The sequence below is a fragment of the Drosophila virilis genome, chromosome 2 (assembly GCF_030788295.1).
Source record: "Drosophila virilis strain 15010-1051.87 chromosome 2, Dvir_AGI_RSII-ME, whole genome shotgun sequence".
In the NCBI taxonomy this organism is placed as follows: domain Eukaryota; kingdom Metazoa; phylum Arthropoda; class Insecta; order Diptera; family Drosophilidae; genus Drosophila; species Drosophila virilis.
In genome coordinates this window covers 5,174,753-5,186,836 of record NC_091544.1, presented here as the reverse complement: position 1 = coordinate 5,186,836, position 12,084 = coordinate 5,174,753, and the positions used below count along the sequence as shown (strand labels likewise).

Sequence of the window (12,084 nt, the reverse complement as noted above, 5' to 3'; positions counted from 1 at the left end):
AAAAAACCCGAGTCGCTTCCCTTAAATGGTACACACATACACAGAGTACTGCATGTGGCCACCAAGCTGTCTGTCTGTGTGTGCTCGTGTGTGTATGTGTGTGTGTCTGTTTGCATTCCCTTTTGCGGTTTATATTTGTGACCCAATTTATGGTCAGGATAGCTTGGGCACATCGCTTGAAGCGCTCATTTGTTTTGCGGCTGTTCCCCATAATAATGGCAGGTAGCTGCCAGCAGCACACACATACGCACACACATACGCACACACACTCACACACACTCAAATTACTGTCGGTCGTATTTAATTCCACCTAATTAAATTCAATTGCTGGGATTTTGTCTTTTGACTAGTACGCATTCGGGCACGACTTCATTTATGTGTGTTCATATTATAATAAATATTATATATGAGCGACATTAATTTTGCTTTCTTGGTAGCAACAGCTAAGACTTAATTATAAATCAAATCAAAGCAACAGCCAATTTAATCAAATATTTTATCATTTTATCCGAAATAATTAATATATACGTCCAGAATTTAACATACAGCATTCAAAAGATATATGAAGTGTGGGCTGCTCTCTTCGCAGACAAATTCCGATTGGCCGGGTAATCGATATGGTTTATATTCAAGAAAAATAATATATTTTGGCTTTAATCATCATCTTGTCTTTGATTACGAATTAGTATGTGCTGCTCTTTTTGTAGACACATTTCGATTGGCAGGGTAATCGATATCATTTGTCAAGTCCACTGGCAATGATGTAATCCCAGCCGAATTCAACAAATTATTGGCGGAAATGTTGGCACATTTCAATAGCTGCAAATGCTTTCTGTGGGCTTGTATGGGGGTGAGTGGGAGTTTTGTTTGTATTTGTATTTGAGGCCAACAATGGCCAGTGGTCTATTGGCATAGCAGAGGCAAATGTGGAGCAATCAGTGCGTTGTTATGCGATATCAACAATACTTAATACTATTAATATTTTATGATTATTGCTGGCCATGCAAGACGCCAAACAATAATTAATTGTATAATTCAATTGAATTGCACAATGCGTCGTATGCGTTTTATACTTAATATGCAAAGTGCCTTCCAGCGAGCAAGTTTAGATAGAAAAATTCATATATATGCGATTTTAATGCAAGCGGACTTTGTGCTTGCAAAAGATTATGAAAAATGTCGCTCTGCTGCAATATCAATGTCAGTGCCAGTGCCAGTGCCAGTGCCAGCGGTATAGAAATTCCCATTAAAAATTTCCACAGAATTCGTCAGTAAAATGCACGATTTAACGCACTCGACTGATGTGGGCCAAAATGCTCGTCTGTCAATTAACTCGATAACATTGTTTACAAAATTGGCGCAATTTAGTTATAAAGGATGTACGCAATGTTTATAATGCTGTTTAGTGGAGGGCTCTTTATAAATTAGCTAAAAATCTATTTACGCGTAAAATGTCAAACAACCATGTTGCTCATTCCCCTCTGCCTGTTGCCAGCTTCCCATTGCTTGTTTTGCCAGCTGCGTCGGTGCCGTAGGATACTCTAAGTGCTGCACGTCAACTTATGTGCTACTCATTATTTACATTCGATTGCAAGTTAAACGTGCGAACAGCTCTGCACAGTGTAAACTTTATCATTCCTTGCCTGAAACATGAGTTTTAGCTATGGTTGCCATATAGCGCATACTAAACTCGTATCTGTGTGCCTGTGTCTGTATTTTCTCAGTATTTTTCATATCCTTTACGTGGCACGTAATTTTTTTGTTTGCCAAATAAAGGATAAAGTTAGACGTAACTGGGCGTCCCCCTACCATCTGTGCACCCTTTTCAAAAGTGGATTAAGCCTCAATATACACATATGTAGGTACCCAACATGCACTGTGTGTGTGTGTGTGTGTATGTGTGTTTGACTCGAGGAAAAGTTTTACTTGTGCGTGCTTTGCTAATGAGTCCCGCATTCATATCCATTTAGCACCTGGCTACTGAGAAATGAAATAAGAAATATATATATATATATATTTATATAAATAAATATATATTTATATATATAAATATGAGTATTCCCCATCCAATCATATTTCATAATTACTTCAATTAAATACGCTGCGGGAAGTTCTATATCAAATGAATTTAGATCTGCCCTGATTGACAGTCGCTTGAATCCAGCTCAAGATGAGAAATAATATAAAATATATAAATACCAAATGCATTTCAAATAGTTTCTTTAAGTAAATAGTTTTTATAATTTAAATTTTATTTGATTTGCCAAGCGTGATGTATATAGACATATATATATATACATATGTAAATGGTAATCAAAAAATTTTTAAAGCAAGCCTGGCATTAAACATTTTGTATTAAGCTTACATTTGAAAATAGTAGAGCATTGATCCGAAATAAATCAAAGCTAGCTCCAACGTAATATTCAATTCAAAATGATGACTTATGTTCACATTTACATGATTAGAATAGAGAAAGGTTTAATATGTGTTTGTTTTTATGATTTCTCTAGAAATCTGCTCCTGCCACTCTCTGCAATCGACTGTCTAAAGTACGTTCACCGCGGCAAAAAAAAGTGTGTTCATATGAACAGACGAACATTGCACAAAACGTGAAGAACGTAAAGAAACATTTATTACAAGCATTAACAAGAAACCCCGCACACCATTTCTAGACCAATGAAATGTATGTATATATGTTTGTTCGCAATACGAATGTATGTGTGCATATATGTATGTCTGTTGTATAGTCCCCTATACGAAATTAAGACAAAAGCTAACTTCTTGTTCTGCTGCAAACTGAAAACAAAAATTGTTGCCCTACTTGCGACTCCCAAAAATAAAACATTTTCGTTCCTTCGATTATTTTTAGTAACTTTTTTGAATTCTATTTCATTCGATCTATCTATATTTTTCTGTCTCTCCCCCTTCTATTTTTATTTCTCACTATTTTCTTGCATTAACTCTAATACGCTCACTCCTTCTTTTGTTTTTATTTTAGGGAATAAATGAATAATAGATGAAAATTCTTTAACACTTGTGGGTAAGTACATATTTACATATTATATAAAAACATATATAAGACATTTCATCTGCGCATGGCATTCAAAATTTCGTTTTGTTTTGTTTTTTTTTAATATATGCGACCTTTTTATAACTCTCTCCCTTTCTTAAAAATCACTTTCCTGTATTCTGTTGTGGTTATTATAATTATTTCTATCTGTCGACGCATCGATAAATGCCTATGTCGATTTTTACATAACGAGTTTAACAAATATTTGGAATCTTTGCCTGCACTCTTTTCAAAACTTTCTATTTTTTGTATCCTTTTTTTGACAACTCATTCGCCATTCGAGGTTAAAGGCTAGTGTTTGTATTTATTACGTATACGCTCCATAAACCGCATGCAATCAACCTACAATGTTTATCGAAATGCGGGCGCGTAATAAAAACGAAGTTCATAAAAGCTTATGGCTGATGGCTGACATAGTCATACAACCGACCAAACAGTAAATTACAGGAGCATCTAAGGCAACAGCAAAAACAACAGCAATGACAGCAGCGGATACCTGAATCTGTTGTGCGCAAAAGGATAACTTTACGAGCTCGACATGGACATAAAGCTGGTAAGCTGAAACCAGAAAGCAAGCCAATAAACCAATGCACAATCGATGCCCAATGAAAGAGCACAAATTGACATTGACGTGCCCATCCCCCACTGTCCCCTATTGCCCACACACTTACCGTGGTGCCGTCATAGCCATTTGTCAGCAGTTGAATGTCGATTTCGAACTCCAGATCCACTTTGGCGGTTGTTGTCAGCTGCAGCGGCAGGTGATCGGCGGCCAATAGCAGCGCACTGTGGTTGCGTCGGCTCCCATTGCCACTGTTGCTGCCGGACAGGAGACTGCTCTGGCCAAGGGTCTTGTTGTTGCTGCTGCCATGAGTTGATGCTGCTGCTGCTGCTGCGGCCAAGGCAGCGATGGCCGTTGCAGCGCTCACGGCATTTGTCATATTGTTGTTGAGGAAGCGGGTGGGGCAGTAAGGTGAATTGGATAGGGGACTGGAAAATAATAGATTGAGTGGTTCTTATGCAGTCGCCGCTTATTGTAGTGTGCGCTCGAATTTCAATCTCAGAATTGGCATTAACAATTCGCCAAGCGACTGCGGCTTGGCATTTAAGCTTCGATTATGACTTCTAATAATTCGTATGTTGTGTGCTTTTTTATTTTATTAATGCAAATCCTGTCGATAAGCATTTGTCGAAACTGTTGCAGAGAGCGATTGGTCTATTCATAAGCTGCATGGTGACATGCATTTTGCATTTTCCATTACGGAACACACGAGCTCACGTTTGCACTATGCAAATCAGCATGTCCTAGGCGTATGTCGAGCTGTGCCCATTCAGCGTCATGCCACATTTCCCAAACGGAAATTGCATATTTTCAACAGTTTTTCCGTGTGGCACAGTCTGCAGAGTCATTTATTATTAGCCACGACTATAATATGGCCAAGACTTGACCATTCAGTGGCAAATGTATTTATGTGTTGAAAGCCCGTAAATAAAGTGCATGCAGTCTGACGTTGGGCGATTGCCTCTGGCACGCCTTGTTGCAATCAAGCAAATTATCAAATTGTTGCCAAATGCGGATTAGACCGTTATTCGTTCACGTTTTGTGCCAATTGGGCCTAATAATAACTTAAACGTCTTGAGTAAGTAACTTGTATTTTGTATTCGATTCTTTTGGGCACGCGCACTTGCGCGCGATAGCACGGCTAACGATTACAGCGACAATTGATCGACACTCGTTCACGCACACACACACACTCGCACAACGCTCACATACACACACACACACACGGACTGGCTGGACTTCTGCGTCGGCTGCTGGAGCTGCTGCCGCGCCGAACTGTGCGATGTGAAGGCTGAACATTGACTGCCCGTTAACAGACACGCACGAGCGACACGTTGAGCCCTGTGGCGGGCAGGCAGACGAATGGCGGGCGGAACGCAGGCGAATGCCGTGCGTTCATTTGCCAGCGCCGCACGGTATGCAACAAATTTGAGACGATTTCATACGCGACTGACGGCGAAGCCTCCGACGATTCAACAGGATGTGCCAATTCGTATCACAGGCGAACCATATGCGCCGCGCACTGCAGAGCGAGCTTTGTCGACCGAAAGAGAAAAGCTAAGCCAACGAGAGACGGAGAGAGCAAGTGGGACATAAAAATAGTGAGTGAATGTGAGAGTGAGGAACACAGAGCGAGCAAACACACACGGTCTTATCAGTCAGGCACCTGTTGTGCCATTGTAACATTGGCGCGTTTTCTGCGCGTTTCGTAGGCGATTTAACTGTGCGCCCGCGTCCGCGCCCGCGCTCTCAATTTAGCCTCATTACTGCCCGGCCCATTGTGACAGCCTGAAGTGCATGTAATGAAACTAAATTGCGTGCACTGACAAATTGCACTGGCACAGCAAATTTTTCAATTTCATTAAGCTAAGCTAGCATTTATTTTGGCACACAATTTGAAAGCTCTCCTTTTCTATCACAAGTTAACTAATCTCTTAAAAGAAACGACGTGACTTATAGCCAGATCTTCTCGCGCAGCCAGATAATATGCCTGGCTAGATCTGTATAGATGACAGGTTGTGTTAGATCACAGCGGTTGGTATACACCTGGCCGGCCGAGACGACTCCGCGCAGCAGCCAGATATTGTTCTCCTGGAGCATAAGGCCACCGCCGGAGTCACCGCTGCAGGGGCCGGCGGCCTGTTTGTTGCCCGCACAAATTGTGTTCGGCGTGACGAGTCTGAGGCCTTCGGTCGACCTCAGGTTGCGCAAACATTCTGACTCAGTAACAATATCCGTATCTGTCATCTTGGCCACACGCGTGTTCACGTTTCCATTCTCATCGGAGCCCCAGCCAGCCACATAGGACTTATAGCCCGAAGGCAACTGCAGCAGAAAGTTTTCGCTCCACAGGCATATGGGCTTGATAAATTCACCAAAGCTGCAAGAAATAATGCATTTTTTCACTTTGAAGAAAGTTTTCGCATATTCGCTGCGTGGAAGCGCCTACCTCACTGGAGATGCCAGCTTGAGCAACGCTATGTCCGCATCTGTATAGTTTTGTGGCGCATATTCTTCATGTAGGACCAGCACAGATACCTCCCGCAGCAGGCCATCCGACACCAGATCCAGTGTGTTGCGACCCAGAGAGACGACAGCTCGGTTGGCGGGCAGATTTCGATCAGTGTAAAGGAAGCAGTGCGCCGCCGACAGCACCGTTGAGGCGGAGATGAGAGTGCCGCCACAGAAAAAGCGCAGACCATCTCCGCCACGCTCGTACAGTGCCACCATCCAAGGCAACTGTCCGCGGCGCACCTGCGTGCCATGATGGATAAGCGGCGATGTGATAGGCCCTTCGCGCCCACAAATTCCACCGAGCTGCGTCAGTCCCTGGACACTTGTGTTGGGTACTACTGATGGTCTAGGCTGTGCCCTGGAAGGTTGAGTTGGAGGACGCGATGACGCTGGTGGTGATGGTGGTGGTGTTGCTGGAGCCGGGGCAGGTGGTTGTGGGATACGGAATGTGGGTCGCTCCTCCGGCTCGGGCTCTACAAAAGTGTCTTGCCAAAATGGGCGCTGCGGCCGCTGCACCGGTCGGACATTTGTTTGCTGTACAAATTGAGGCTGCTGAATAAATAAAGGCGACGTCGTTGAGCGCAGCGAATGAGACAAGGAGAGCGTAACACTGCTGGGAGGATCTGCAAAAGACATTGAATTCTTAGCGGACATTATTAAAGACAAATTACTGAGAACCGCTTACATGGCGATGCTCTGCATAAGACGACATCGTTGATCATCACCAGCGTCAGCTTGGGCAGCTCTTCAGGTGTGGGAAAATCAATGCGATATTTTATGGGGTTACCATTGCGCAGATTAAACTTGTTTACCTGCTCGTCGTCCCACAGTGTGAGGCTGCCAACGTAATCCTGAACAACGAGAAGAGTTGTTATTTTTATTATAAAAAGAAAAACAAAATACTCCTTTTATACTTGTTTACAGCGTAAAAAGACTATATATCAGTTTTGTGCAATTTCCGTCCGCTTGTCCGTCCGTTCGTATCGCGCTTTTCGGAGCTATCGTAGCTAGAAATCCGTCGTCAGATAAATTGTTTAGAATTGATTGGAATAGGGACTACATCTGATGATAGATGCGAAGCGTGGTATCCAGACAATTTTATGTTAACCAATTTACACTTTGCTCATTTAAGATGGATAAAAAAAATGTATTTTGGTTTTATGCAAGTGTATTTAACAGACAAACGGAAGCATGTCTGACACCATAAGTATATATATATATATATATTTCATCAACGTGAACCCATCGATCTCGAAAGCTGCAATAGCAATTGAAAAGTTAAGAAACCTCCCATAACATCCGTAAAACGTGTTTTTCACTTTTTGTCTTTGTTTTACACTTTTCTAAAATATTGAGCATAACACAATAACTATAAAAGCAAGATACACCACATTTATTTTTTAGGCGTTCGTATAGTATACACAGATTAAAAATATTTGTATATAGAATAGACAAGAAGCTTAAATGTTATTTAAATTTAAAAAAAAAAAATAGTACACAGGTAACTGTGTAAAAATTTTGAAATTCTTAATTCATAACATATTAATATGTTATATTGGCTGGGGAGTACAATCGTCGAAAGTGCACTTCCTTATTTAATTTCTTAATGCGCTGAGAATGAGTAGCGCTCAGTCGGTAGCACCCGGCTGCATCATTCTTAATTAATAATATTTGATTAATTAGTCATCACGTCTTGGACGGCCTGACGAACCCTTGTAATTCCCTGACAGCTCATTTGGGTAATGCTTTTTATATGTTATACAACTCTATTGAATGGTATACAGAACTTGAAAGATGTCAAGCTAAGCTATGTATATATATATATGAGTTTGGTAAAACCAGAACTTTTGTGGTTTTGTTACTAAAACAAATACACATAAGATTTATAGCAGCAGTGTAAAATTAATTATTCAAACAGGTGAAAAGAAACCGGTCGCACAACTTCAGATACTAAACCCCCAACGCAGAGAGCTGCGTAGTATTATTATTATTTATTCTACAATAGTATAAAAACAACGCATGGGCTTAACAATGATAGAAAAACCTTTGTATATTTCAATATTGACAAACAAAACAATAATAGTATATATAATATATAATGCCTTTAGGTCAAACCCATGTGTTAGTCTAAATGATGCTCACATTGCTTGAAGTGCAGAGAAAAAATCTCTTAATTTATATTTTAAAATGCTATATTGAAACTGTTTGAATTTGTTTTCAATACCTTATCATCTACTAAAGTATGCTTTGGCATTTTCAAAGCCAATTGCCATTGCTAGGGGAAAAGCACAAATCTAATCTTCTTTAGGGGTCAGTGAGTGATAAGAGTATACAACATATAAACTAAGGGAAATCCAAATACAAAGATCAAAATCATTATTTTTACACACCGAGTTTAAGCGGCTACGCTGCGAGAACTGAACACTGAGTGTATTCTCCTGGTACCTTGGATCATGCCGTACTGCGATACGGCCCACATACTCCTGATTGAACGACAGGTACTCAAAGTATTGTGGGCAGGCCACGGGCGGCACTCGTTGAGCTGCACTGGGCCAAGTTAAGAACAGCAGTGTTATAAAAATGCCGGGCACCACTAATAGCTGTTCCATGTTCTAAACACACAAAGTTGCCGTTTTTGTACACTGACTTGGACGAACACGCGAAAACAATTAACTGAGCGCACTCACGATTCGGACCTCATTGAAAGAGCGCCAAGCGGTGACTGTTATGTATGGGATTCCGGTCAGATTGTCCGATCAGCGACCGACGAGTATCGATGATCTGGGTAAAAACCAGATGATTCCTCTCTCTCTCTATCTGGCTCTTTTTCTCTCTATGCCTTAGTCAGCCAAGCAATTGTTATGCGTGCTTCTCTGACAGCTTCTCTCGATTTGTTTAGATTGGCATCTATGTAAACAATTATATATTTATTAAGTTTCTCTTTAATATTTATTTTTTAAATTCTCTTTTGGTCGAGATTAGCAATTAGCGATGGTTAGCGTTGTAAATTAGCTAGAGCTTAGACTGCAACTATTATTGATTGCATGCCATGAGAATAATTAACATATAAATTACCCGCCGATGACGTACATTAGTACGTGAATCTTCCGTATGCTTCTCAAAAGTATGTGCATATTTAAATTTGATTTATTCATTAACTATCTACAGGTAGATTTTTACTTAAAGCTATGTAAATAACTAGAGCCTAACGTTCTTCTGGCACTGTTTTGGAGTTAGCTATTCCCACATGTTCTGGCGCACCCAGGCAATGTGCTTGGCCACATCGGTGTAAAGGGAAGGCCGGGAGAGATCACAGGTATTATTCTTGTGCGTGCCAAGCGAGATGACCCCACGCAATAGCCAGACATTGTTCTCCCTAAGCATCAAGCCGCCGCCTCCATCGCTGGCGCATGGACCGGCACCATTTCGCTTGGCACAGATCGTGTTCGGCTGAACCAGGGAACGTACCATCTCGCGCAGACAGTCGGATTCTGTGACAATGTTTGTGTCCGTGATTTTAGAGAATTTCGTGTTGACATTGCCATTCTCATCGGCACCCCAACCGGCCACATAAGTCTTATAGCCTGACGGCAGCTGCAGCGGAAAGTTCTCGTTCCAAAGGCAAATGGGAACAATGAAATCATTGAAGCTGTCAAGAAAATAACATAAAATAATACAACAACCGTAGTCCGCACCTTATTGTCTACTTACGTGATTTGCTTGGCTAGCCTGATGAGCACCATATCTGCATTTGCTCTAAACGGGATGTATTCATCGTGGTAAAGCAGCTGCGTTACTTCACGCAACTCGCCATCCGAAACGATATCGATGGTGTTGCGTCCCAAGGAGACGATTGTTTGGCTGGCCGGCAGATCGCGGCCTGGAAATCGGAAGCAGTGTGCCGCCGATAACACTGTCCAGGACGAGATGAGCGAGCCGCCACAGAAGAAAATCAGGGCATTATCCGTAGCACGCTCAAGGAGACCAACAAGCCAGGGCAGCTGGCCGCGCTGCAGCTGCTCCCCTTGGAAGATCAGCGGCGTCGTCACAGCTCTTTCGCGACCACAAACAGTACTTAGCGACTGGTCAATCAGCTCAGGTCTTGGCTCCACTCTACTGCTGAAATTAGCTTGCGGTCGTACCACAGGAGTTGGCCTGGGAGTTGCCAACTCCGGCACTTGAGTCTCCTCAATATTATAAATAGTCTGCTCTTGAGGCTGAACGGACGGTCCGAATTGCCACTGTTGGTTAGCACCCGGCGTAACACGCCGTGTGTCCAAGAAGGCAAGCGGCACCGTTGTGGAACGCAATGAATGCATGAGTGTGATTGCTGTTTTCGGTCGCGGATCTGCATGAGAATTTAAATGCTTTCATTGCCTGGTGATGTACTAACCATTGCGGTTTCTACTCACATCCTGATGCACTGCAGAGCACCATATTGTTGAGCCTGATTTGTGTTAATTTGGGCGGGAAGCTGGGTATGGGAAAGTCAACGCGATAGTTAATGGGTTCGCCATCGCGTAAACGGGATTTTGTTGTCTCCTGATCGTCCAGCAGTGCTATATTGCCAGAAAAATCCTAAGTGAATTTAAACATAAATAAAATAATACAAATTACAATTGCTTGCAATAGAATAAGTAGCTTATATCCTCGAACATTCCAAATGCTACTAAACTATCATTGTTTACTGGAAAAATGGCTCTCCCTCGAATTGAAAGGGTAAACTTGCTTCGATTTGAGCATTTTATTGAATTTTAAATATGCCGGGGACCTACACTTAAGTTGGCAAAACCAAAAAAAAACTTTATGGAAACTGGTCGAGTTGTTTGTGTACACGGTTGGCCATAAAATCAATACATGCATAATTATTACCATGTCGTCGAGACAAGCCACACAAAAAGTACCAGAAGCAAACTGGCGAACCTCTTCAGCTTGTGGAGCTTGCTCTTAGTGGCTCTTTATAACTGTTCTCTAAAGTTCTCCAAAAGGTCCCCACTCGCTCTCATATTGACATAATCAATTATGCATCTCATTTATTTACTTCTCCTTGCTTGCAACGATTTGCTTTTATACTCTGCTCTCTATGGTGGTAAGAATATATTCGGTTAACGGAATGCCCATTTTCAATGAAGGTAACCCAATCGATTTGGCCAAATATGTTTCACCACGCAATACCAAAAACATCAAACAATTGTTTTTTTTTTTTATTTTTGCACTCAGAGCATTGTGTAGTCAGCTAACGACATAAAGATTCGCACATGTTTTCGTTTGCCTTTGCAAATGCAATATTGTTAAGGCGGCGGGAAAAACACACAGAGTAAATAGATTTGTTGGGGTCAATGTGTGATAAGAGGAGAAAGATGAGAACAGCTGGGAAAAAACTACAAATAAACGTCCGCTGATTCAGAAATGTGTATGCAAACGGTCTTCGTAATTTGTTTCAACTGTAGTTATGTACATACCCATTGATAAGCGCCGCGCTGTGAGAACTCCACAAAAAGCTCGTTAATTTCATATTGAGGGTCATGTCGTATCGAAATGTGGCCTATAAACTGCTGATTGAATGACAGATACTCAAAGTACTGCGGACAGGCGATATCCGGCAAATTCTGAGCAGAATTTGGCGATATTAACCCAAGAAGAGGTAAGAAGATGCTGGACAATAGCAACAGCATTTCCATATTATCTACCGCGTCTTTCTGTACTGCTCGAAAACAAAACAAAAAGTATTCGCAAACTTTTCTCGCCACTTAAACGAAACCGACTGTCGAAACAGAGCCGCAACCGAACCTCGCGCTCTGGACTTCGACGAACGAATGATTATTGTATTTACTTCTACTCATTTAATATCAATCACTGCCTCTAGAGCTGTCCCATCAGCGAGTATCGATGTGGTACACTCTGAATTCTCGGGCGAAACCGGATAGCTTAAAGTGCG

At 41.8% G+C, this 12,084-nt stretch overlaps 3 protein-coding genes across 5 annotated transcripts in view; all 3 read right to left on the bottom strand.

Moving 5' to 3' along the window:
• Nucleotides 1-5,050, bottom strand: part of Dop1R1 (Dopamine 1-like receptor 1) — a 34,716-nt gene extending 29,666 nt beyond the window's left edge. For all 3 annotated transcript variants that reach the window (XM_002054742.4, XM_032439074.2, XM_070207033.1), the window contains exon 1: nucleotides 3,742-5,050. In XM_002054742.4, the coding sequence (XP_002054778.3) occupies nucleotides 3,742-4,011 (270 nt within the window). In that variant the 5' untranslated portion in view covers nucleotides 4,012-5,050. The remainder of the gene's footprint in view (nucleotides 1-3,741) is intronic.
• A 434-nt stretch (nucleotides 5,051-5,484) lies between these two features.
• Nucleotides 5,485-8,866, bottom strand: LOC6630159 (serine protease 42). Its single transcript, XM_002054743.4, has 4 exons — nucleotides 8,537-8,866; nucleotides 6,832-6,997; nucleotides 6,082-6,769; nucleotides 5,485-6,012 (listed from the first exon to the last, which is right to left on the bottom strand). The coding sequence occupies exons 1-4, from the start codon at nucleotides 8,753-8,755 to the stop codon at nucleotides 5,586-5,588; spliced, it is 1,500 nt and encodes a 499-aa protein (XP_002054779.1). The 5' UTR covers nucleotides 8,756-8,866; the 3' UTR covers nucleotides 5,485-5,585.
• A 409-nt stretch (nucleotides 8,867-9,275) lies between these two features.
• Nucleotides 9,276-11,959, bottom strand: LOC6630160 (serine protease gd). Its single transcript, XM_002054744.4, has 4 exons — nucleotides 11,609-11,959; nucleotides 10,559-10,724; nucleotides 9,858-10,494; nucleotides 9,276-9,795 (listed from the first exon to the last, which is right to left on the bottom strand). The coding sequence occupies exons 1-4, from the start codon at nucleotides 11,825-11,827 to the stop codon at nucleotides 9,384-9,386; spliced, it is 1,434 nt and encodes a 477-aa protein (XP_002054780.1). The 5' UTR covers nucleotides 11,828-11,959; the 3' UTR covers nucleotides 9,276-9,383.
• Nucleotides 11,960-12,084: the final 125 nt, after the last annotated feature.

Excerpts from the sequence above, each read along its gene's own strand:
- LOC6630160 (XM_002054744.4), bottom strand. The coding sequence starts at position 11,827 with ATGGAAATGCTGTTGCTATTGTCCAGCATCTTCTTACCTCTTCTTGGG. Across the intron at positions 10,495-10,558 it reads GCTCTGCAGTGCATCAGGAT|ATCCGCGACCGAAAACAGCA; the intron begins GTGAGTAGAAAC and ends ATTCTCATGCAG. Across the intron at positions 9,796-9,857 it reads AGGCTAGCCAAGCAAATCAC|CTTCAATGATTTCATTGTTC; the intron begins GTAAGTAGACAA and ends TTTTCTTGACAG.
- LOC6630159 (XM_002054743.4), bottom strand. The coding sequence starts at position 8,755 with ATGGAACAGCTATTAGTGGTGCCCGGCATTTTTATAACACTGCTGTTC. Across the intron at positions 6,998-8,536 it reads AGCGTAGCCGCTTAAACTCG|GATTACGTTGGCAGCCTCAC; the intron begins GTGTGTAAAAAT and ends CTCGTTGTTCAG. Across the intron at positions 6,013-6,081 it reads AAGCTGGCATCTCCAGTGAG|CTTTGGTGAATTTATCAAGC; the intron begins GTAGGCGCTTCC and ends TATTTCTTGCAG.